The sequence below is a fragment of the Calliopsis andreniformis genome, chromosome 2 (genome assembly GCF_051401765.1).
Source record: "Calliopsis andreniformis isolate RMS-2024a chromosome 2, iyCalAndr_principal, whole genome shotgun sequence".
Classification (NCBI taxonomy): Eukaryota; Metazoa; Arthropoda; class Insecta; order Hymenoptera; family Andrenidae; genus Calliopsis; species Calliopsis andreniformis.
In genome coordinates, this window is record NC_135063.1 from 13,352,331 (window position 1) to 13,375,901 (window position 23,571).

The 23,571-nt window shown below is 30.7% G+C and overlaps 6 protein-coding genes across 10 annotated transcripts; 3 read left to right on the forward strand and 3 right to left on the reverse strand.

Moving 5' to 3' along the window:
* Positions 1-365: 365 nt before the first annotated feature.
* Positions 366-2,677, forward strand: LOC143186160 (mitochondrial carrier homolog 2). Of its 2 annotated transcripts, XM_076389642.1 has the most exons (7): positions 366-621; positions 702-786; positions 962-1,127; positions 1,201-1,338; positions 1,433-1,619; positions 1,710-1,777; positions 1,856-2,677. In XM_076389642.1, exons 1-7 carry the CDS (start codon positions 523-525, stop codon positions 2,052-2,054), a joined length of 942 nt encoding a protein of 313 aa, XP_076245757.1. In that variant the 5' UTR covers positions 366-522; the 3' UTR covers positions 2,055-2,677. The 2 variants fall into 2 exon arrangements, with proteins under 2 accessions (XP_076245757.1, XP_076245767.1); XM_076389652.1 differs by lacking the exon at positions 1,201-1,338.
* A 2,729-nt stretch (positions 2,678-5,406) lies between these two features.
* On the reverse strand, positions 5,407-9,599 carry Rn-tre (Related to the N terminus of tre oncogene). 3 transcript variants are annotated; one of them, XM_076392633.1, is made up of 8 exons: positions 9,530-9,599; positions 8,164-8,396; positions 7,766-8,089; positions 7,481-7,668; positions 7,240-7,400; positions 6,813-7,133; positions 6,579-6,717; positions 5,407-6,218 (listed from the first exon to the last, which is right to left on the reverse strand). In XM_076392633.1, exons 2-8 carry the CDS (start codon positions 8,316-8,318, stop codon positions 5,791-5,793), a joined length of 1,716 nt encoding a protein of 571 aa, XP_076248748.1. In that variant the 5' UTR covers positions 8,319-8,396; positions 9,530-9,599; the 3' UTR covers positions 5,407-5,790. The 3 variants fall into 3 exon arrangements, with proteins under 3 accessions (XP_076248748.1, XP_076248746.1, XP_076248747.1); XM_076392631.1 differs by having other exon boundaries at positions 8,762-9,549; XM_076392632.1 differs by having other exon boundaries at positions 8,600-9,549.
* A 214-nt stretch (positions 9,600-9,813) lies between these two features.
* Positions 9,814-12,923, forward strand: LOC143188412 (histone H2B). Of its 2 annotated transcripts, none has more exons than XM_076392635.1 (2): positions 9,814-9,951; positions 11,803-12,923. In XM_076392635.1, the coding sequence occupies exon 2, from the start codon at positions 12,207-12,209 to the stop codon at positions 12,576-12,578; it is 372 nt and encodes a 123-aa protein (XP_076248750.1). In that variant the 5' UTR covers positions 9,814-9,951; positions 11,803-12,206; the 3' UTR covers positions 12,579-12,923. The 2 variants fall into 2 exon arrangements, with proteins under 2 accessions (XP_076248750.1, XP_076248751.1); XM_076392636.1 differs by having other exon boundaries at positions 9,869-9,951; positions 12,007-12,923.
* LOC143188411 (histone H2A) lies at positions 9,948-10,749 on the reverse strand. Its single transcript, XM_076392634.1, has one exon. It carries the CDS (start codon positions 10,603-10,605, stop codon positions 10,231-10,233), a length of 375 nt encoding a protein of 124 aa, XP_076248749.1. The 5' UTR covers positions 10,606-10,749; the 3' UTR covers positions 9,948-10,230.
* A 117-nt stretch (positions 12,924-13,040) lies between the features above and the next one.
* On the reverse strand, positions 13,041-19,495 carry Nup154 (nuclear pore complex protein Nup154). The gene is made up of 27 exons (XM_076392626.1): positions 19,412-19,495; positions 18,946-19,088; positions 18,716-18,853; positions 18,550-18,646; positions 18,304-18,467; positions 18,086-18,231; positions 17,736-18,001; positions 17,402-17,652; positions 17,073-17,326; positions 16,828-17,001; positions 16,652-16,757; positions 16,377-16,588; positions 16,188-16,285; positions 15,931-16,123; positions 15,746-15,840; positions 15,588-15,684; positions 15,450-15,527; positions 15,185-15,381; positions 14,959-15,103; positions 14,651-14,883; positions 14,420-14,567; positions 14,269-14,361; positions 14,055-14,175; positions 13,876-13,980; positions 13,669-13,786; positions 13,473-13,595; positions 13,041-13,399 (listed from the first exon to the last, which is right to left on the reverse strand). The coding sequence occupies exons 2-27, from the start codon at positions 19,079-19,081 to the stop codon at positions 13,273-13,275; spliced, it is 3,915 nt and encodes a 1,304-aa protein (XP_076248741.1). The 5' UTR covers positions 19,082-19,088; positions 19,412-19,495; the 3' UTR covers positions 13,041-13,272.
* Positions 19,496-19,634: 139 nt separating this feature from the next.
* LOC143188377 (uncharacterized) lies at positions 19,635-23,429 on the forward strand. The gene is made up of 17 exons (XM_076392587.1): positions 19,635-19,683; positions 19,738-19,971; positions 20,026-20,093; positions 20,172-20,192; positions 20,276-20,327; positions 20,391-20,570; positions 20,636-20,800; positions 20,876-21,046; positions 21,110-21,369; positions 21,430-21,636; positions 21,715-21,861; positions 21,945-22,265; positions 22,328-22,478; positions 22,550-22,706; positions 22,776-22,960; positions 23,021-23,135; positions 23,213-23,429. Exons 1-17 carry the CDS (start codon positions 19,635-19,637, stop codon positions 23,355-23,357), a joined length of 2,628 nt encoding a protein of 875 aa, XP_076248702.1. The 3' UTR covers positions 23,358-23,429.
* Positions 23,430-23,571: the final 142 nt, after the last annotated feature.

A 23,571-nucleotide genomic window follows, 5' to 3' on the forward strand; every position in this document is an offset into this window, starting at 1 on the left:
AAATGATTTTCCGAATCTCTGCAACAGAGAGCGCTCGAAACAGTGCGAAATTAAAACTTCAAATTTCATTAAAATTGCATTCTCCTTTGAGTTAGCAAATTACAATCGTATTTATAATATTATACATTTTTTTGAGACTCTAAAAGAAGTTATAATTTGTTAAAATGGAAAAAATAATATGAGTTCACGGATTGGTCGCTGCATTATCTTTCATTGTATCTATTTCGTTATATTCATCTGTTTCCATTTCAATACTCGAGTTTCGTATCTACCGAAATGACAAATATAAGACCTATTTTACTTAGGTTCACTGCCTGGTATGTATATATGACATACATGTATTTGAGATCATTCAATTTCTGCAATTGTAAAAAGTACAGGTAGATGTGTATTCTGTTTGCAGAAGGATTGTATAAGCTTTAGTTAACAATTGGAACTTGATCGATATTGATTAATCAAAATCATTGAATAAGCGATAACGCTGAAGAAAATAGTACTCGAGAAAGAAAATTTTAATTAAACATGTTACAAATAATTAAAGACGAGTTCCATGAAATCGCGTTTCCCATGTTCATAAACGGTATTTCGCATCCAATCGAATACGCGAAAGTTTTGATACAGGTAAAATATATACAGTTGATAAATCACCTGGAAAATGAACATTCATCGGAACCTTATCATTTTTATTTATAATATAATAGATCGGATACGAACCGATTCCACCACGACCGACAACTACTTTATTTAGACAACCGGCTTTAGCCTTGCCTAACGTTTTTCAGTATGGTATGTTATTTTCTTTATGAAATCAATCCTGTATAATAATCTATCCTTACTTAGAAATTCTAAATCTGTAAGAAGTTTACTTACTTTTTTTTTTATAGATTCCATTTGTTACAGGAGTATTTAGTATGTAGTGCATTATAATTTTAAACATTTTTGTTACTTTATCAATTTTCAGTTAAATACATAAAAAGTGTAGATGGATTTTCTGGTTGCTATCGTGGACTTATACCAAAATTGTGTGCTTTTACTGTAAGCACAGTAGCATTTAAAAAAACCTCTAAGTGTATCAAATTTAGCGATAAGTCAAATAAGGAAGTTAATGAATATCCTTCGAAAGAGAGGTGAGTGTATGTATGTATTCAGTGTAGTAGCTTAAAACTTATAGAACCAAGAATAAATATCATTTCTTTTTAGTTCAAGAATTAAAAAAAGTATATATGAATTTGTACGAGATTTAATTAGCAAAATGATTGCAATTATAGTTAGCCATCCACTAGATGTTATTGCATTAAGGATGATGGCACAATTTGTTGGAGGAGAAACAAAATACAAGTACATTATCATGTGATTTGGAATATAAATATTATACTACTAATTGTGAATGCATTATGTTTATAGCTATTCCCTTTCTTTTATCTATTAACAGTGGATTATTCAGATCTTTTGTGGAAGTTTACAAAGAGAATGGAATTCAGGGATATTATGCAGGATTAGCACCTCGACTTATTGGAAATGCTGCTGTAATAATACTAGTCAGCTCTTCTACTTATGTTATTGATAAATATGTTATAACTGATCTTGAATTCAAACCATATTTTACATCCATCATTAATGTAAGTCAATTAATTGGTTAAATATGATATATATATATATATATATATATATATGATATTTTAATAACTATAATGTTGGTAATTTTATAGTTTATAGTAGCAACAATTACATACCCATTTTTGGTGGTTTCACACTGCATGGCAGTTAATAATTGTGGGTAAGTTAACTTGTATTTATAATACAAATAAGATGTTTGAAAAAATATGAAAAAATAATGTAAATTTTATGGTTTTAGATTAGTAGCTGGTCTTCCTCCACAAATGCCAATTTATAATAGTTGGTTGGATTGCTGGTCTCATCTTTCAGCTACAAATCAATTAAAAAGAGGAAATAGTCTTTTATGGCGTTATTATACTGGACCACAAGTAATAATAAATGGAAAAGCAATACCATTAAACAAAGATAATTTTCATCTACAAAGTAAAATACAGTAATGATATTGCAGTAACTTGTATTTGAAAGACCAACAGTAAAATCAATTCAGTGCTTTATTCTTTTTGTCTTTTAAATTTACTAATATGCTATAGAATTGCATTTATATGATTTCTTAAAAATTCATTGTGATTATTAGAACATAGGAATGAAAAGATTTTTGTTTCATAATGTATTCCATTGAAAAATGCATTTTACATTGTAACTTGTACAAAAATTTTCTACTGGAGAATAACTACAGAATTTGTTATAGAGTATAAAATAAGATTACATTGAATGCATATGCATTTAATGTATATAGAAGTATTACTTGTATTTTATTATTTCAATAATCTACTATTTATATTTAAATTGTTGTTTGAAATTGAAAGGAAAGTGGAAAATCATACTCAAACGATTGAATGCATAGTGTATAATGCAATAAAGTTATATTTTTTAAAAATATAAATGATTATCATGTACACAATGTATAAACTCTTTGTCAAATCTCTATTCTTCCTTAAATTATCCAAATTTTACGTAGAATAAAATTACATAATGTTTAAACCTTTTTGTAATATTGGTAACTGATAATTAAATATGCCTGTGATCATTTTTCTGTAATTTTTAAAATTTAAACTTAAAATTAATTTCCATATTTATAAAACAACGCTCATTTAAACTTGAATTAAAATAACATTTGTAAAGTATAGTTTATGTAAAAATAAAATTAATATTAGACAATAAAAAGTCAACTTTACAAAGGAAATAAATATTTAATTTATATTTTTTATCATTTATTATTTCGATGGTTCAATCAATTTACAATATAGTTTATCAGGCATCAAGAAATTACACGAGTATTGCAGTATTAGGCTGTACTTGTTTTTCTAAATATTCTACAAATAATACATAGAAGTATGTATATATATATATATATATATATATTTATATTATAACGCATTTTTCTTGATTTTCGTATAAAAAAAATATCCACTTGAACTACAATGTTAATTGTTACACAGATGTTTCATCAGGTATTACGTTTGAACTTCATCATAGAGTGCAACAAGATGAATGTGAATAATGAACAAAACAAAGTCGTATTTTTATTGCATATTTTTTTTAGTTCAAGAAAGTCCATTTAAATGAAAAAATCTTGTACTAAATAGCTATGAATGTATGCTACTTCATTCGTTGCTTAATAAATGTATTACAAATTATTGTTAATAGCAGTATGAAATTACTATCTCTATATTCTGATCTAAAACAAATTATCACTTGTAAATCTTGAATTAATAAACACGATATATCCTATACTTCACTAAGTAGTTTTTAGTAAATTCTGTATTACAAGATACTCAAAGTTCTCTACAATTTTATTTCATTCCTTTAGCCGTTATTTTAAATATAATCAATTCGTTAGTTATTCATTTACACATGAATACTATTATAGGGGAATATAAAACAAATATTAAGAAATGAATTTAATGCTTTTTAGGTAAAATGATGCATAATATAAAATCTTTGTAAACATAACGAAATATAATGTAAAATATCGCAGTATATGAAATCTATTAACATTGTACTTCGCATTGATATCAATTTGTTAAAAATGTAATAGCATTTGTGGCGTTTATATTGGCAAAAATCTATAACTTACTTTTACATCTATATATAAAGCTGTTCATGTAAAGCAAAGGAATGTAATTTTTTAAAGTAAATTCACAAGTTCATTCAATATGTGAGATTATCTCACAGCTATACAATTCCATGTTCTTCAATGTGTTGTTCCTAACATTAACGTTCTATTTAATTTCAAGTTCCTGATAATTTTATTTTATGATACAGGAATGGATTATCTTAGAATCATATATCATGTGTTTGATCTTCTTTACAATGCGATAGAGATTCAAACCATTAACATTTAATATTTATTTAACAAATATTATCTTATGCTATTAGATATAACAAGTGATTGCTGTCAAGTTTGCGTTATCACGATTATAGCCACAAGTTTGGTACCCTATATACATTGAAGAATACTGTACGTTTAGGAATGTTTCATAGAACCAATGAATGAAGAAGCATATTTCAATCGGGATTACATCTATCTAAAGCATATTTTTGTACATTTAAACAATAAATATGCAACATGTTTGGAGAATGTTCAATATTCACATTCTATGGCTAAATTTCTGATAAATACCTTGCAAACTTTTTTTATGTAGGAGAGTCTTTCCAATATTATATAATGAAAGATTCCTATTTTTAAATACTATGTATATACAATAGTATATCTGTCATTGATTCTTATAAAAGAAACGAAACTTAAAATAAATAAAGTACAAACAGTACTGTGGCAGTATAGTACTTAATATACTTACAGAATGTAACTTTTTTGGAGGATACAATCGTTATCTTATGGTAATCTATTAACTAAAATTTTTAGCCTGTTATCAAAGTCATATTACGCTGTCACCAACTCATAATTGTTCCCAAAATAAGTAATTAATTAATCATCTATTGATTATTTTCACAGAGTAATTGATAATTCACTGATGATATATGAGAATTCCTTTAGAGGTAATTTCGAGATTTGAATAAAATTAACTTCCAAAGTAATACTATTTTGATTTCTACCTATACATAAACATTTAAAGAAAAAATGTTCTGAGATAATTTTGTTCTATTTCATACTTTTACGTAAGATATTTATAATGCAAAAGTATTTACTTACTAAATATTTCTAGAGTATGGAACTTTATGTGTACTGTTTTACTAACATATATAATAGTTATAGAAATTTCCAGAGAAATGTATACAATACTGAAAATATAATAATGACTATTCAAAAAATTTTATATGCTTATAATATTGTAACAAAAATATTATTTTTCATATCATATTCACTATGAAAAATTGACTCATGTTTGTGTATATGTGTAACAGCCAATTTTTAGTATATTCCAAAATATCTTATATGTTCATCAGAAAGAGAAATTTAAAAACATACTCTGCAGAAATTATCTATACATTATCCTTAGAGTTTAATTCCTAGTATAATGCTGTTGTAATGCCTTATATGCGTATTAATATTCATATAATAGTTCGAAATTTCGACGTCTAAGACATTTCACTAAATATTATAATTATTTTTAGTAGATAATTCGTTTCGTATTCTGCATAAAGTTCCATCATCTTACTGTTTTTTATAGTGCAACTTCTTTATATAGTATAATCTGATATATGATAAATATTATGCAGTTACTTTTAGAATTACTCGACAAGAAATGTGGACACAATTGCATCATTAAAGATCTCGTTGATCGTTACTTAGAAATAATAGATCGAAAATTATATTTTTGTATTGCATATGTTTACAACGTCTGTATATTTTCACTATAAACAATAAATTAGGCCATAACAAATATATGTCCTAATAATTTTCTTTGAATATGAAGTGTAATGATTATTCACGGCTAGTACACATACCATACACTGATTTGTATTGGAACGAGAAATATCATAATACATTATGTTTACCTTGTTTTCACAATTCCTACTTCAAGGAGAGGGCAATCATATAGGTTTCCATATTAATTGAACAATGTTCATCATCATTCCTATCGTAATTACTATTTTCCTGTGTATATTACAATACAGATTTAGATTTCCATCTAAACCTGCGTTTAATACTAGTTGTAATGTCATGAATCATTTCCTGTGCACGAATCATAGGTTTATTAAATGAATAGATTATTTTAAATCTAATTCAACTTCTGGGCTTTCTAATGCAAATGGTTTAAGATTCTCTACTATTGGTGTTTGATCAGGATCAACTCGTATGCGGATCCTGTTCGTTTCTAATGATCGCGGGAGTGTACGTGGAAGATCGTCTTTGTACGATCCAGACATAGGTGAAGTATACGGTACATAAATTCGTACAACATCTGGACTTGGTTGATGAGGTGTTGCTCTCGGCGTGGGCAAACCACCACTACCAGAACTAGCATTAGAAACATTACTTTGAGTATCGAGACTATTGTCTAACGCTTGAGACCGTGTAGCCGAACTAAATACCGAAAGGTCGGCTGTTGAGGTAACAGATGTATCTGCCAATGACCGGCGCGAGCCATTGGGAGAGGCCCCATCATCAAGACTTGGATCAAATGAGAATTTGCTTCCTGCACATATATTTAATTTTTATTACACTATAATAAGGAACTGAAACAAACATGTTTCGACAGAAATAGAAGAATTAATCTATGATTATAATAACAATTGTAATAGCTAAAAATCTCTGTCATTGAGTATTTCTTCGAATTTTTATGTTAATAATTGAGCAATATTGTGCACAAGTTTTACTATCAGAGTCTTATCTTTAAGAATATCTTACAACCTAGTATTGTATACAACCCCTATATTAGCTTTTGAATCTTTGTCTTTATCTTTCTTCATGTCCATGATAATACTTTCTTGGTCACAATGTGCAAAGGAAACATTTATGTTACCATTTATTATGTTTTCACTATATCGTAACTCACCGCCAAGACCACAACCAGTTGGTTCAACTGGTGTTGTACTTTCTCTACCATCCTCAGCAACCACTATGTCCCTACGTTGTGTTATGGATTCACGCATTACATGTTGTGCTTCACTAAATTCTTCGCTACGTCTCCCGACCTAAACATGAAATTAACGAATTAATTTCAATTGCCATAACTATTTTTTTCATTTTCGATAGTATAACGACAATGATGATAACAAGTATAAATTACTTTGCTTGCAAATGTTGGCTCTTTGAATGTGCCAAACGGAATTCGTGGTAGCTCACTTGGTAAGGGTGCCCCAGGATAATCCAGTTTAGCACGTTTTAATTCTTCCATACTACGTTCCATAGTACTTATTACAGTATCATCATCAAAACAGAAATCTTTCTCCAATTTAATTTGTAAATAATTACAGAATTCATCTAGACTTTCCATTGGCATAAGAAAACGTTTATGCATTTTCATGATCGTATATGCCATAGCAGGCAAAATACGATCACCATCTAATAAAAATATATCCCAAATTCGAAGACCAAGACTAACAGGTGTCTGTCATAAATAAATAATTACATTTAGATATATATTTAGTGCTATTTTTTAATTCTAAGATGTAGACTTAGAAGAAGAAAATACAAATAAATGGATAATATCTTACTCTTTCTTGGAAAACAACAAAAAACCATTTTAATGCATAGAGAATAGAATCGCAGCCGCATTTGTCGAGTTTCCGTTTTAATTTCGGTAAAAATTTATTCATAATTTTATCATGGTGTTCTATAAAACGATTTAGCTTTGGAAATCCATCAACATAAAAACCTAAAAAAGACATTTCCTTAATTATGAGGCAGAATTTTTTCTTTTTTTCTCTTCTCTTATAAATTATACTAAATATTTACCATGCATGGTATACTTCTTATCAGCAAGTAATACAGAAAGACCCCAAAATGCATCTTCCTCATCCATGTACAGCAAAAGTAATCCAGCTAATACAGACATCCCTTGACAATAACCTACTTCCATATTGTACATACTGTAGGCAGCCAAAACGTAAAACATTGATCGTTGTTTTATGCTATACCTTTCTCTGGTAAAAATAAACAGATATTTAGTACTTGAGATATATGAAATTTACTTTATATATGTTCCAAATGTATGATTTATTTCTAACTAGAGTTATATACCTATAATTGATATGATCTCTATATTGTCTAGCCACATCTGCATCAATCTGTCTTATTTCAGTAGACCATTGACGTGCAAGTTGTAACATTTCTTCATATTTACCAGCCTGTTCCTTTTTTAAGTTTTTTATACCCAAAAGCAGTGCCCAAACTTGACCCCGAAATCTATTAGGAATTCCTTTATATACTCTACGCCGTAATTTTTCTTTAGTTGAGGAACTATCCCATTGTTTTGTCATTTTTTCCCATTTTTTCAATCTTTCTATTTCCACACGGTGTGTTTTAATTTCATTCGGGTCAGGCTTTTGTGGCAACCGTTTATCACTGAAGTTCCAAATGTTAATGTAACAATATAAACTACTAACAATAATAATAATATAAAAATGATCGATAATTACTGTATGAATCCATATCTATCCGTGGTATGGTACACTTCATAAGTTGGATCTTCCCATGGATTAATCTTTGCTCCATTTTCTCTACCACGGTCATAGCAGCTAAATATTCTATCTCGCTCTGCAGCAGACCGTTTCAACAGTTCTTCCTCATTCATCCCCCGTGAGAATTCTCAACCAGACTCTTACAAGCATGCCGTCTTGTTAATAAGATTCTATTTATGTTATCCTATTATCTATAATAAAAACAAATGATACTACCAATAAAACCAAACTTTCTCTTTTTACATGTCAAGCAATTCAAATACTAAGGCCAGTTTCTAATTATGCTTATAAAATATATACATCAAGAATAGCATTGAAATATCATTGATAAAATCTAATTTAAAATATTACTGTAATTTCTAATGTAAAAGAAAATTAATTACAGGATAGGTACCTATTATAATGTAAAATTTATATAAATATATTATCTTTTAGGTGTGTATGGAAACGAGAGATGCAATTCGACTTCTAAAGTTAACTCACTACATACTGACAAGAAGAAAGGTTATATACATTCGAATTTAGTAGTACCCGTAATAATTGATCTTGATCTTACCACTACGAAATGAACCGTATAATTACAGACATTGCATGGTTAAGGATTAACTACTTTTCTCCGTTTCATATTACAAAGAAAATCCATTCTTCGCAACAGTCACTTAGCAAAACTGTCGTCTACATACACTAGCACAAGTACTTCAAGCCGGATTCGGATGTTTCCATTCTCTTTCGAGAAACAGTGTCGCCAACAGATTGATTTATAATTTCGAAATAAACAGTTTAAGATGATTGCCTTATTTTTGTCTCCATTTAATTTGCAATTTTAACTTTGAATAATTAACATTATTTGCTTTATTGCGTATTCTGAAATAATATTTATTTAATCTTGATACGCATTCTCCCACAATAATTGTGTAATTCTGCATACTTCATTTTTCTATATTCGTACTTGAATTTATTTTAAGAATGAGAACCTTCGTTGCACATTTACAATAATGAAATCTATATTTTTAAGCTGAATATACAATTAGTAGTAAATAACAGTTGGATAGCGTTTGTAAAGTACTTTTTGCAAGAATACATTTTTTACGCGAATGTAATTTCTCACATTATTCCCTTTTTAAATAAAAATTAGTAAGATATCTTTTTTTAAATATTGTCTATGTATAACTTTTTCGATTGATTCAAATATTCTTAAATATTAACAGAAATTTCATTCACTATTTGCAAAATAAAATAAACTGCCATTCTCATAAAATGTATTTTGAAATGCGATCGGAAAATACAGATTTTCTATGCTCTGTTGTATATCTATCTTTCTTACTCTCATTGTCGGCCCTCAATTGTTGCATGGCTGAGATAGAAGTGGGTAGAAGTGATATCCAGAAAACCAGATGTGAATTTTCGTGCCGTTCTCTTCTAAATCTTTTACACAACTGATTGAAATATTCTCCTCTCGTGGGTATACCTACCGTTTATTGCACATTTTCTCAGGTGGGGGACAAAGTAAGGTAATTTTCGGGTTATCTGTATTATTTTGGTCGAACAAAAAATCCGGAAGTTCAGCCTGAACTTGAAGCAAAACCTAGCTTGGGTTGTGATTGTAAACAAAGCATATAATTCGTGAAAGTGAAAATGTGTAAATTGTAATAATGGAACGTGTGTGAATTTGTGTCTAGTGTATTTTTATCTAGGATTAATTTTAAATTACCAAGTGCTGAAAATTGAACTTCGATTTGCAATAAGGTAAAGTATTTTTTTAAATTTTATTAATCTTAGAGCGATCTAGTTTTTTAAATAAATTTTAATGATATCGTATTTTCGAAGAAAACTTACCTTTACCAGGGAAAAATAAACGCGTTCTGTTCGACTCAATCTGAAGCTAACCTCCATCAAATATTACATTAATTATATATTCAAAAGATTTAAGCTAAAAGTATAGTAAAAAACCAGAAATGTTTCCTCGTTGTTAAAAATTTTGTGGCCCTGAAAAGGGCCATTTTGTTGGTAGTTGTGACGAAAGTTCTAAGCCTTTTTCTCGGTCTTCTTGGGTAAGAGTACAGCTTGAATGTTGGGTAGGACACCTCCTTGAGCGATGGTGACGCCTGCCAGAAGCTTGTTCAATTCTTCGTCATTCCTGATCGCAAGTTGTAAATGTCGAGGAATAATTCTGGTCTTCTTGTTGTCTCGTGCTGCGTTTCCCGCCAATTCCAAAACTTCAGCGGCCAAGTACTCCATTACAGCAGCCAAGTACACTGGAGCTCCAGCACCAACTCGTTCTGCGTAATTTCCTTTTCTAAGTAGTCGGTGAATACGTCCGACAGGAAACTGTAATCCTGCTCTGTTCGAGCGAGACTTCGCCTTTCCCTTCGCTTTTCCTCCTTTGCCACGGCCAGACATCTTCACTAGTAGAACGTGTTGCTGCGACGAAATCGAATGACACAATAACGCAAAACTTGAAATCTACGTATTTATGCCCTACTGAAGCACTTTCGTCCGTCCAATCAACGACGAGCTCCATTCTGATTGGTGCGGAGCAACAACTACCTGCATTCCACGATATCATGTTCACACGGCTGAAGTAACTTTAGATGCTTCACTTTTTGTTGAAATTATTTAATTATATTTCATTATACTGTTGAATATATTTTTTTAATGAATTTTTATATAGCACCAATTATTCTACGTTTGTATTTAATAAAATCCTTAGGCTCTGAATGTATTTAATTAAATTCTTAGTACTACTTTCTTAACTAGGTTTCCAAATAAATAAATAAATAATTTAATTGAGCAGTATATTATTTTTGATGTTCCTGTTTTTCCTTCAGTTTGGAAAAGTTGTAACGTTGGATGGCTCTGGTGGCTTCGTTTGTTGCATGATTTGCCAGTTCACTAGGTAACAACAATTTCACAGCAGCCTCTATATCACGCGACGACATTGTCTTCTTTTTATTATAAGTCAGCAATTGCATTACTTCAGTAATGATACGTTCGAATAAATTGTTCATCATATTGTTCATCACATTGATCGCGTTATTAGATATTTCCGCATCAGGATATATTTTTTTGAATACTTTGTAAATATATACCCGAAAACTTTCTATTCGTTTCTTCTTTCTCAATTTTGCACGTTCAACTGAAACTGGAGTATTTTTCGTGTTTTTGCTCATTTTCGAAGACATACTTTTAGACTAGGACTATTCTACCGATATCATATCATGCTCTTAAAACTAGAAACTGACGAAGGGCATACAAATTCTCGAATTTATATTACGTACAAGTCATTGAACGTTTACAAATCAGTATATGCTTCAAGTTCATTTATTGTTTACTCGTTGAAACGTTGTACAGGATGGACAAAAATGAACCGAACATTTTAAACTGAAAAAAGCTTCCTGTCTTCAAGTTAAATGAAATTATATTTTGTTATTAAAAAGAAAGCTTAATCAATCATAATTTCAAAATAGTTTTCATAATAAGATGGCACAATCGTGCAACTTTGGATCGTTCGGTTCGTTTTGTCTATCCTGTACATTTACATATGTGGTGCTCATGTACTGCTGTATGTAGTTGGGCGACATCTGCTTCACATTTCAGGGGGAGAGGTATAACACCTGGCCTCGTCTAACAAAGAACAGTTCTTACAATAAAAATATCAAAAAAAGAATTACAAAGAAAAATTGAAAAATCTGAAATAAAAATATATCACTGTAAAAAGTTGCTCATACATTTTGATGCGTGAAAGCATTCAGGAGTCAAGCACGTTCAGCCACATCCGATGAAATCAATTTTATTGTTCAGAGGTAACGGTAGTACCAGCGCGCCAATCACGTAGCAGGAAACCCAGAGGGGTGTCACTCTGAGCTCCCATTGGTTCGCTGCAGCCGCTCCGTTTCGTTATATAAAGAGGGCCTCTTAATCGACGATTTCATTCTCTGATCGTTCGTTCGAGCAAGAGTTCCATTCAAGTTTCGATTTCGAAATACTCCTGAAGCGTCATCATGCCGCCAAAAGTCAGTGGTAAAGCTGTGAAGAAAGCCGGAAAGGCTCAGAAAAATATCAGTAAGGCTGATAAGAAGAAGAAGAGGAAGAGGAAGGAAAGCTACGCTATTTACATCTACAAGGTCCTGAAGCAAGTGCATCCCGATACCGGCATATCCAGCAAAGCGATGAGCATCATGAACAGCTTTGTCAATGATGTTTTCGAGCGTATCGCTGCAGAGGCTTCAAGACTAGCTCATTACAACAAACGTTCGACCATCACGTCTCGCGAAATCCAAACTGCAGTGAGACTTCTGCTGCCTGGTGAATTAGCCAAGCACGCAGTCAGTGAGGGCACTAAGGCAGTTACTAAATATACCAGCTCTAAGTAAGCGAAAGCAATTTCGCTCCAAAACAAAACGGTCCTTTTCAGGACCAACAAAAATGTCATACGTTGGAATACCTTTTCGAATGATGCTAGAACTTATAATCGAATTTTTGAAACCTTTTCGCCTGAACCTCCTGTCGATGTATAATATTTGTTACCATATATTTTGAGAATTTCTCTTACTTAAATTCTAAATTAATTAACAGGAAATATTGTTTGTTTTATCGTGCGTATTCTATTAATGCGCAGTATAATTCTAGCATTCTCTGCGTATTTATGCGCATTTGAATTGTCAATATATTAGTCAAATTTTTTTCTGAATGATTTGATTAAAGTTAATATACAGAAAGAGCTTAAGATATAAACTGTTTAAACGAAAAAGTATCTAGTTGTAATATATGTATAATTTATTTATTATCATTATAAAGTAATGTAGGTAATGAACGTCATCGATTACATCATTAACTCAATCTTGTTATTTTTATTATCAAAAGAAAGAGCATTGTATAATATTGTATAATATTTATAGAAAACATGTGAACGATTGCAGTTTTTGTATGTACATTTTCACATAATTTTTTGGCAAAATCCTTTTATAAAATGAGACCTGTCTTGTCGTACTTCAAAATATTTTTGTAGTTTATAAAATTATTTAAAATATTATTCCACCGTTTAAATAGTTACGGCGTTTTTCATTTTTACATACGATTTAGGACACTCTGAATCGATCTAAGTTCGGCTATTAGTTTCTGCCCATGAGGTTTGTTGTATAAAGTTGTTAAACATTTTGAAATTACATCCTGACATTTGGTGATTATTTTTCGTCTGTAATAAAGCAACAAATTATTTAATATAATTTGTTGTGCGTAACCGATACTCCTTTTAATAATGAATTTACCTGATAAAGTTATTAGTGACATTGGAATGCGATATAAAATAATTCACCAAATTCGCTGTCGATTGTATAAGATGAAATTCATTTCCTTCGTTCAACCAGGTTCGAGTATCTTTACCAATCATTCTATAAAAATAAATACAATTGTTAAATAAAAAGAAAAGATGAACTTGTTTTTTATTATAAATGTCATATTCACTTGTAAATATCTAAGAGATCCTCCATCTGAACTCCCAATTGTAGAAAACCAGATATGATTCTATCATTTGACACATTTAATTTACATGCTTTTATTTCTAATTGTTTTATTAGGAAATCTGAAAAATATTCGTATTTGTGTTTAACGTTCCTTTGCTTAGCTGATAAATGTTAGTGAAATTAATAATTATATGAAAATTAATATTACCAACTGGAAAACAGTGTGGTGACCCAGAATATTCCTGTCCAAGGGATATAATTTTACTCATTAAAATGGCCATTTTGTCTTCTGCAGTCGAAGCATCTTTTAATTCTACAAAACAAACAATCGTTTAACTAGATTTTTGCTTTTTGCCAGATACTTCAAGAATCAGAAAAAATAAATACCGTTGTTAATAATATTAGTCCAAATTTCTTGTATTAACATTGCATCTTGATGACCAGAACAGTGAATTATAGCTAACTTGCATTCCCATAGTTGCAGCGGGTCCGCATATCTTTCATATAACTGTAATTATTATCACAAATTTATATACGTTTCATATATATATATATATATATATCTAACAAATTAAATCATATATTGGATACTCAGACACACCTTGGTAATATCAAGTAACGAAGTATTCAATGCCCTAAATGCGTCTTCTCTAAGTCGATCGCTCAAACGTTGATTACAAATCGTATCCAATATCTGTAAAAGCAATTCGTACTTTACTTAAACGTTGCTTACAACATTTATAAACCAGTACCTGTTGCTGTATCCTAGCCACTTCAACTTTATCTTCTAATTCACGTAAGAAAATTCCAAGGTATGGAGCATAGCCAGCTTGATCGCTTCGCATACAAACTACCGCTCTAGCTAAATGTTCAACTCTTTTTGATAATGGTATATTCGACCTGCGTAACAATTTATTAAATATAATTTTTTACCAGTGCTAAATTTGTAATCACAAAGACAACATATTTTTATGCATACGTACTCTTTAGTTGCCAAAGAATCCAAGATTTTAGCAGCGGCAGCATGATTTTTATTTCTTTCGTAAAACTGCCATAACAAATCCGGTGCATTGACGCGTGTGAGATAAAATTCCAAAGATGGTGCTGCTAAAGCAATGAGCTCTCCATGAAGTCCTCGTTCTATCATCCAAGCGTACACTGAAGCATGTAGGGTTTCACAGGGTGAGTGCAGCGCATCGTTTATAATTTCGTGTAACTGAAACACATAAATATTGGTAAGCTAAATACACAGAATAAAATAGAACACAATTTAATAAAATAAAGATTTTACTATTTCCTTCGCTGGAGCAACTGGCATCGAAGTATTTTGAGCTGGAGGTCCCGGTTTACTGGGTATAGTGGGTGTTAATGGATTGGACATACTTTGATTATAAAGATGATCCAGCAAGTTGATAAACTCTTTATATATTTCCATCCTAAATATGGAAAGATATGAGATAAATGTATTCAGCAATTTTTAATGTGTATTGCATGAATTTCATTTTGTTGATCAATACCTTTTCATATAGGCAAATCGTCCTTCTTGATCTTCCATCGGTTCATTATTTTTGTAATAATGTAATGCAACATTGTTAGGATCTACTCTTTCCGCACAGCAGAGGCACAATTCGAGTACACCAGAGTAAAATTGACACGCGATAAATTGTTGGCACACTGCGCTTAAGTTAAGTCTAGGAGCAACCTCTTTACACAGCTGCGAACAGAAGCACAAATAAATAAATAATAATATTACAGTACATGAAGATTATTATTACTGTTTACCTTTAAGGCAGACTGTAAGTAACATTCTTTTTCGTCTGGATTTGTACAACTTTTTGCTTTTAAAATTATTTCATTAGCCTGAAAGAATCGCAACAGCATTAATTTTTTATAGTTTGAGATACTTCATTTTTTACATACCTTAGAACAAACAGCATCTTCGCTTCTATACAAATTCGGACATACTTTACGCAATCTCTGACTAACTACGTCCACGGATGCATTATCTCCGAGATAGCTATGGATTAATAAGAAAATTTAATAAGCCCTAATATTATAATTATATTTAGACAACTCACCTATCTATAAGATGAATTATCAGTAATGATGAAATTTCATGACCAATTAAGATTAAGTCTCTAAACGTAGCAGTAGAAAATTGATTGATTTGATCCTATAAATAAAATTCCAAAAAATAGTAATTTAAAATTATTAATACCCGATGCAAACAATTTTAATGTTAATCTAAATAAAGTACACTTACCTTCGACAGACAATTCACAATGTTACTTAAATGATTTTCACATAAAATATTCCACAATTCTAAAACTTCACAGGCATGAGTAATAAAAATTTTTAAGGCAGCTAAGGAATTCCTTTCTTCAACTATTGGTTCTTGGAAATGACTGGATACAGTTGTTTCAAATCCTTCTGATATATTTCTGGTAGTGCTATGCCTAAAAGGTAATAAATAAAAGTGATCTAATTCAAGTGATATAAGCTGCATAAATATATACATACTGTTTAGTTATATGTGTATTCTTATTGAGAAATGATCTTAATGATTGTAGAAGTTCTAGAATCCAACTAACTTGTTTGGCCGAAATTGTGCTGGAGATCTGAAATTTTACATATGTTCATAAATTGAAGCAGCAATGAAAATATTTTTCATGTAACATTATTGCATGATATTATCTCCCATTAATATACCTGAGTTTTATTATTTACAGTTTCTTGTTTAATACACCGCATATTCCATATGGGTCGAAGTATTCTTCCTACGTATAAATATAGACCATTGTGCTTCGCTGAGAACTGCTGTAGAGGAATGTCTGCATTAAGCCCCACTGGAGCATATGGTCGAAATCCTTGAAATCTCATGTCATAGTTCGAGATTCTTGGCGTCGATGTACGTATATCTCCTGTAGAGTTCATAATGAGTTCTACGTTTCGTTATGAAACTCATATAATAAGTACTACAGTACCTGTATTTATATTAGCAAAACTATTGTGTGCATCAATTCCAGTACCAACGTTTGACGTTCGTTGACTACCATACAAAAAGAACGCTCTTGTTGCCCATTCTGCCAGCTATACATTATAACAACACATTATATGATGCAAAAATTACTACCAAATAAGATTATATTTTTACTTTTACCTCAGCGTTTTGTTTACTTTCATGTGTGGCTAAGATGAGGCATGTTGCACACGCTTGTTCTAAAGACTGTGATTGAAAATAAGCGCGTACTGCTTCAGTATCGGGTCCACGTTGTTCCAAAAGTAGTTGTTTTAAAATGTCCATTGGACGAACTTGTACATAAATTATGGCACCCTATGATTAAAGAAGTACATGATTAATAAATGAATACGTTGCGAATTAAAGAATTTTCAGGGAATTTATACCTGTGACGTTAAAAATATGAACTTTCGCGGAGCTTCCATATGTTGCCTTACAAGAAGCGGAGGCTCCCCTTGGGAACTGCTCTGTTTTTCAATTCGTATTGCCGGTTCTACAAGAATTTCTGCCATCGCCCATACAGGACTATCAAGGGATAAAGGACTTTGAGTTTCAGCTAAATAGTTTGTAAATGGATATGCATCATTACTTAAACATAAAGCAGTTTCGGTGTCCCCACCACAAACTAGAACTAATGTTCCTAGAATCAAAATATTACATGGTCAGCATTATTTGATATTTATTATTTAATAAAAAGATTTTATTATGTACGTACCTTTTCTATAATGTGCCATCTGCACTTTTCTTGGCCGCATTACAGTAGCATTAGCAGCATATCCTGGTGGTAACCTAACATGTATTAACTGGAGACCTTGAGGTCTTGTTACTGGATTAGCAAGTGACGTACAACTGAAGTAGAAACGTGTTCCAGTAGCTGCAACTACAACTAAGTTCAAATGGACTGATTCAGATTCTATGATAGCAGATATGCTCACCAATGGTCGGAAGTTGTTACTATCGAGAGTTCTAAAATATGGCAATTAAAGTTTTTGTTTAACAACGATTCTGCGTTACATAATTTTGCGTAATATTTGTGTATTTGTACGTACTTAACAACATGAACAGCATTTTGCACCAAAGATGCTTGTGACAAAGATGCGACTTTAGATGCATCATCGTTATCAATATCCCAAACTGTAATTGTTCCCTTATCGCCGAGGGTATATAAAATATTACGTGAATCATCTACAGAAATCTGTATTATTGCTTCTTCCTCGGACAAAGCTATAGTGACAAATGATGGTACTAGAAATGACAATGGGCCTTCCGAATGGTTTATTTTTTTGCAACGTTTTCCAAACCAACTACTTTCTGCCTACATAATAAATATAAATGCGTTTGAGTATTGGTTATTTCTTGTTTTTTAATTGTTTTAGTCTTGATATTTGTCTAATTTTACCTGGTAATATATTTCATAAAGGGAACCATTCCTACCACCAAGGAAAATTCTACCACTATTGGTATTTGCTATTGTTGTAATGCCAATGCCATCTGTTGTAACTGTGAAGATTGGTTCAGGAACCAGCTGCATTTCTGGTGACATCCCTAAATAAAAAATAAAAAAAGTAAATAAAAGTTTCAAAAAGGTATAATTTGATATTCACAATGAAACAGTACCTTCACAAGTTTCTGTTAAAGTTACGCCAAGGATGGTTATTTCTACTGTAGTTGTGAGAATTAGTAAATATTTTACGTAAGATTGAAATACTCCAGGTTTGGGTTTTACCAAACCTACACTTATAATAGTCTCATTTAATCCATCAAAATATGCAACATCTGACCTAAAAATACAGTCTTATTGTAATAAATAGATGTTTAATATTTAATAAAAACTTGTTACCAAAAATTTTTAAAAATATTTACTCATTCTCATATGACCAGACATATATATCGCTGTCAATTGTAAGCCAAGCTTTTGAAATTTCTGTAAAAAGGCCCATCATACAGTGACATTGCATGTCTAAACAAATGTTAAGGATCTGTATTTACTATAAAAAAAGAAAAAACTATTGAGTATTCAAAAGGATACGGTGGAAGTGTTCCATTACTTCTGATGGCAAAGAAATTTTACTGTGCAACTTCATTTGGTTTATGTTTGGAAAACACATTGACATTCCATTTAAATTAGGATAGTCATGATCATCAAGACCACTAACAGTTGGTCCACCTATAAAATTATATGCATATTATTTCCAGAGATTTATATTCCAACATTGTCATTGTAATATATTTAAAACAGACATAACAACAATTAGTTACCTTGAACATTATAACGCATAAGGTTAATCAGAGAAGGAAAGTTACTATCTGCTGTAATATGTGCATCGACTACTTTGCCTGCCATTTCCAAGGCACCTAAATGTATTTTAAGTGGTTCCATCTCTGTGAGAGTCATGTTTATGCTACACAGAAATAAATAAATATTAAAACAAATAAATTACTGATATAAACTATAATTTCTATAAATATTCAAGTTAAATTATTACACGATAATTATTAACTAATAAAAATATACAATAATCCCTCCATTTTCACTTATAATAACTCATTAAATACATTTGTAGTTTGTAATTTCTTCATGAAAATATTGTGAGTAAAGGTTAGACTTGTTTATATGAATGCATACTAAATAATATGAACAGTAATACAATAATGTAATCAAATTCGGATGTATAATTACACTCCAGAAACTGAGGTACTTAAGTTTCAATTGAGAAATACTTACATCAATTTCTTATAACTATTTCTACACTATCGGTGACACAAATCCGTTTCACGAGGTTTGTGCCGCTCGCGCCATACAGGTAAATTTCAAGTTATTCTATCACGTCCATTTTTACGCATGCGTAAAATTAGCAACTCTCATTGGCTGGAAGTTATCTTACAGATGAAATTGCATTCATTTGAATTCAAATGGACGCGCTTTCTGCTATTTTATAACTGATAAGATGCATCTTTTAACACTTCTCATTCTATTGATTTCTTTTGCTTCTGCTGGTAAAAAGATTTATTTTAATAATTCGACAAGTTTTTAATTTTTGTCACTTATAGGCGACGTGTCTAATACTATGTTAAATTTTTACTGTGAACTTGGATTGAGAAATGACAGTTCATGTTCTATCGATGGTGGTTGGACTTCTTGGACTCCATGGGGACCTTGCTCTGGGAAATGTGGATTAATAGGCAAAAGAATCAGGCATCGTACTTGTAATAATCCATTACCTTCAAGTAATGGTGCTCCGTGTATTGGTCCTAGTTATCAAGTCGAATCCTGTCAGATTGTTGGTATGAATTAAAAAAAAAAGTTTGCATGATTAATTCAAATCATTTCTCATTTAGGATGCACAATGAATGATTATGAGAGCAATGTTTACAATCATCCTATACGTAAAGAAGAATTGAAAATAGTAAAACAAGTTCATGAGAAACTACCTGCTCTGATCGAACTGTGTTTTTCTGTTGACTGTACATTTTCTATTGTGGAGAAAATCCTTGGAAACAATGCAGTAGGAAATAAAACAATAAATTTTTAATGTATTATTAAAATATTATAGATTGAATAATAATAATAGCTTTATCTTTCATAAAGATGCATTATTGGAATGCAATGAACTGTGTTAAACATAATGTTGGATGCCCAGGTAAACAAATATAAATAAAATTACATATTTCTTGTAACTGCAATAGAAAGTATGTTTTCATAGTTTCTGGAGGTTGGAGTACTTGGGGCCCTTGGTCATCATGTACTGCTCTTTGTGGTAGAGGCCAAAAATACCGTACACGAATTTGCAATAGTCCAGCACCTTCAAGTTCTAAATTATCATGCAATGATTCAGCTTTTGAAACAAAAAGCTGCATTGGAGGCAATTGCAAAAAGCATTCAAGTAAATGGAATATGCTTTACACACATGTATATTGTGTACTATTTTATAAATATGAATTTTAACAGAGGGAACTTGGAGCAAGTGGAGTGAGTGGAACACATGTAGCACAGAATGTGGCAATGGTATTCAAACAAGAAAACGATCATGTTTAGAAACACAAAATACACAGGATAGTTCGTGTAAAGGTGTAACTAAAGATATAAGAGGTTGCACTATTAATAATTGTTCCAGTAAGAACATCATTTTGTCTAAAATAATAGTACATCATTCTTAAAAGAAATCTGATGTATGTCATATTCCATTAGTAAATGGAATATGGTCCTCCTGGACAGTTTGGTCACCATGTTCCACAAGTTGTGGAATAGGAACACAGTTAAGAAATCGAATGTGTACAAATCCTTCCCCAAGTGGAGATGGTTTATCTTGTTTTGGTTCTGCTTCTGAAATTCGTCAGTGTTTTACCAGACCATGTGTAGGTATGTTTGAAATGAACACAAATGTCAGTATTACTATAATTTTAATATGACTTTATTTAAAAGTTAAAACACACGAAGTAGCGCATTTTACCGAAAAAAGTAGTCTTCTTTATACTACAAGTGAAAAACCTTCACGCTTACTTCATATGTATTTAAGATTTCTACCACTGGCACCATTTGGAGTGCTCATTTATCGATTTGAGAACGATTGCAAAGGATCGATGTGTGATTTTGTAAAATTGTCTTTACAAAACGGAAAAATAACACTTTTATCTCAAGTATCTGGTTGTATATTGGGTTTAGTTCACGAGGATAAGTTGGAAGTAAACTAATGAAAATTTTTAGATTCTAAAATTTCCTACTTCAAACGAATTACTTTTTAGATTGGTCAGTGGCATATATTATCGGTCACAATATGTGGAACACATGCTGTATTACGTGTTAATGATGGTCCTCACAAAATTGCTACTTTTTCATGCACTCCAGTATCATATAATTTGGATCATACAATGAAAGTTGGAGAAGGATTTCAAGGTCAAATTCAACAAATAGCTATTAATTTTGTATCCTTTCAACTTCATGTATTGAAGGTAATTTTTATAGTTTTTGTTTCACAAGGATACCTGATCTTAAATGAACGAATATTCCTAAAATATGGTATTCTGTAGGGAAAATACAATAAAAAGCATGTAAATGCTCCCATTAGTAGTAATAATGTGCAATACTTCATGGGAGATGACGAAGAAGGTTTCATTCATATAGACATAACAGAATCAATTGCTGCACCATGTCCCAAAAATATGCAATCCTGGCAAGTAAGGATACTTTTGTTCCAAAAATTCAATGATATTAATAGTACACCCATAATTAATAGAATTGTGATTCTATTATAATTTAGATCATAATTTCAATAAAAACAGAAGATATAAATGGTATTATAGCAGTTATCCCAGATTATTTCTCAAACAAATATATCTTACTGCAAATGGAACAGGGAAGAATAAAATTGAAATTTCATCAAGAAGCAGCACATATTGCTACTGAAAGTACAGAACACATTTTAATAGGAGAATGGTTTGAGGTAGTACTAGCTCAAAATGGTAAAAATTTGTATATGCAAGTTAATGGAAATGACAAGAAACATGTGGCTTTAATGTCTGAAAAAATGGTTACATCTGCGAGCAACATATTTATAGGAGCTATACACGATGAAATGAGGGTAAATTATATATCAAAACTGTTTTATAAATCTATGCTTTATAATCAAATTTTTTGTGATAGAAAAAGATATGTCCAAAATGTGAAGAGTTGTCACAAATGAGTTTTACTCTTGGATATCTCAGTATAGATGGAAATCAAATAGATCTTCTGTCACTACCAGTTTTAGAAACAACAAATAAACGTTTTTCAAGCCGTACTATTAGTTTATCTGGTAATAATTACTAATACATTATCAAGAATATACTTGAAAAATTTCTGAAATATAATTTGTTATGACTGTAGATTACTATGAGGAAGTATCATTATTATTAGGTCAAGAGCTTAAATTGTCGTGTTTTTACGATAAAAGTCTCCATGAAAAAAAAGTTCATTCGTTCTATAAAAAAACGTATGTAACGTGGTTATTGATGGATAAGTTGCTGCAATCTTATGGAATAATGTAACTATCTGTGTATGCTCCGTTTGGCAATACTTGTGCTTTTAATAATTTTACTTATTCTTTGTTAAGTAATGACTTCTTCAATTTAAAAGATGATGGCCGTGTTAGTACTATTAGTATTGCAAGTTATACAACTCGTGAAGCGATTGAAAATTTTTATTCATGTCATATTCACCATTATAGCAACAATTCGTTTAAAGATTCAAATCGAATCCTCTTATCTTTTGGGGTTACTGTAATAGACAGAAACAAAGGTAATAATGTTCTATCTATTTCACTGCATTCTATAAATATAGTCAAGTTGTTATTTATAGAAGTTGAAAATATATATTGGAAAGAATGGCGTTTCATTTGTGGAGCTATAATTAGTTGTTTCATATTTCTGATATTTTGGTGTTTGTTTGAAATATTACAACAGCTTCAAAATGGGTATGCTATAAATATGAATTATTTTATGGAATTAAAAATAATTTATTATTAGATTAATTCATGTAACTGTTTTCTAGACATAGTCTTTTTAAACTGCCACCACTGAATGATTTTAATTCTACATATATTATAAATTTTATTCTATCCAAGGATGGTATAACTTTACTTGGTAGCCAACAAGCTGCAGATGAAATTGTAGCAAAAATTACGGAACATAATTAATAGCTAACAGCTAATGGCTATTGTTAGATATTATCTTAAATATCAATCTAAATATTTCTAGTGAATGTCAGTATTAAATATGTTAAGAGGATTTAATTTTATATGTTACAAATAAATCATAAAAATGAACGTATTATTAATGGTCTCAGTAAAATACTTATGATTCTTTATTTTTCTTAGAAAATAGACTTACAATAATTTTAAATTATAACAA

What these genes read in the sequence shown, in the direction of transcription:
- LOC143186160 (XM_076389642.1), top strand. Translation starts at nt 523, where the DNA reads ATGTTACAAATAATTAAAGACGAGTTCCATGAAATCGCGTTTCCCATG. An exon ending in GCCTAACGTTTTTCAGTATG is followed by an intron (nt 787 to 961) that starts GTATGTTATTTT and finishes ATCAATTTTCAG; the next exon opens with TTAAATACATAAAAAGTGTA. An exon ending in ATGGCAGTTAATAATTGTGG is followed by an intron (nt 1,778 to 1,855) that starts GTAAGTTAACTT and finishes TTATGGTTTTAG; the next exon opens with ATTAGTAGCTGGTCTTCCTC.
- Rn-tre (XM_076392633.1), bottom strand. Translation starts at nt 8,318, where the DNA reads ATGAATGAGGAAGAACTGTTGAAACGGTCTGCTGCAGAGCGAGATAGA. An exon ending in GATAGATATGGATTCATACA is followed by an intron (nt 8,090 to 8,163) that starts GTAATTATCGAT and finishes TTGGAACTTCAG; the next exon opens with TGATAAACGGTTGCCACAAA. An exon ending in TTGTTGTTTTCCAAGAAAGA is followed by an intron (nt 7,134 to 7,239) that starts GTAAGATATTAT and finishes TATTTATGACAG; the next exon opens with ACACCTGTTAGTCTTGGTCT.
- LOC143188411 (XM_076392634.1), bottom strand. Translation starts at nt 10,605, where the DNA reads ATGTCTGGCCGTGGCAAAGGAGGAAAAGCGAAGGGAAAGGCGAAGTCT.
- LOC143188412 (XM_076392635.1), top strand. Translation starts at nt 12,207, where the DNA reads ATGCCGCCAAAAGTCAGTGGTAAAGCTGTGAAGAAAGCCGGAAAGGCT.
- Nup154 (XM_076392626.1), bottom strand. Translation starts at nt 19,081, where the DNA reads ATGACTCTCACAGAGATGGAACCACTTAAAATACATTTAGGTGCCTTG. An exon ending in TTTATGAAATATATTACCAG is followed by an intron (nt 18,002 to 18,085) that starts GTAAAATTAGAC and finishes TTTATTATGTAG; the next exon opens with GCAGAAAGTAGTTGGTTTGG. An exon ending in TTGCTCCAGCGAAGGAAATA is followed by an intron (nt 14,884 to 14,958) that starts GTAAAATCTTTA and finishes TATGTGTTTCAG; the next exon opens with TTACACGAAATTATAAACGA.
- LOC143188377 (XM_076392587.1), top strand. Translation starts at nt 19,635, where the DNA reads ATGCATCTTTTAACACTTCTCATTCTATTGATTTCTTTTGCTTCTGCT. An exon ending in TTTTACCAGACCATGTGTAG is followed by an intron (nt 21,047 to 21,109) that starts GTATGTTTGAAA and finishes TTTATTTAAAAG; the next exon opens with TTAAAACACACGAAGTAGCG. An exon ending in CCGTACTATTAGTTTATCTG is followed by an intron (nt 22,479 to 22,549) that starts GTAATAATTACT and finishes TTATGACTGTAG; the next exon opens with ATTACTATGAGGAAGTATCA.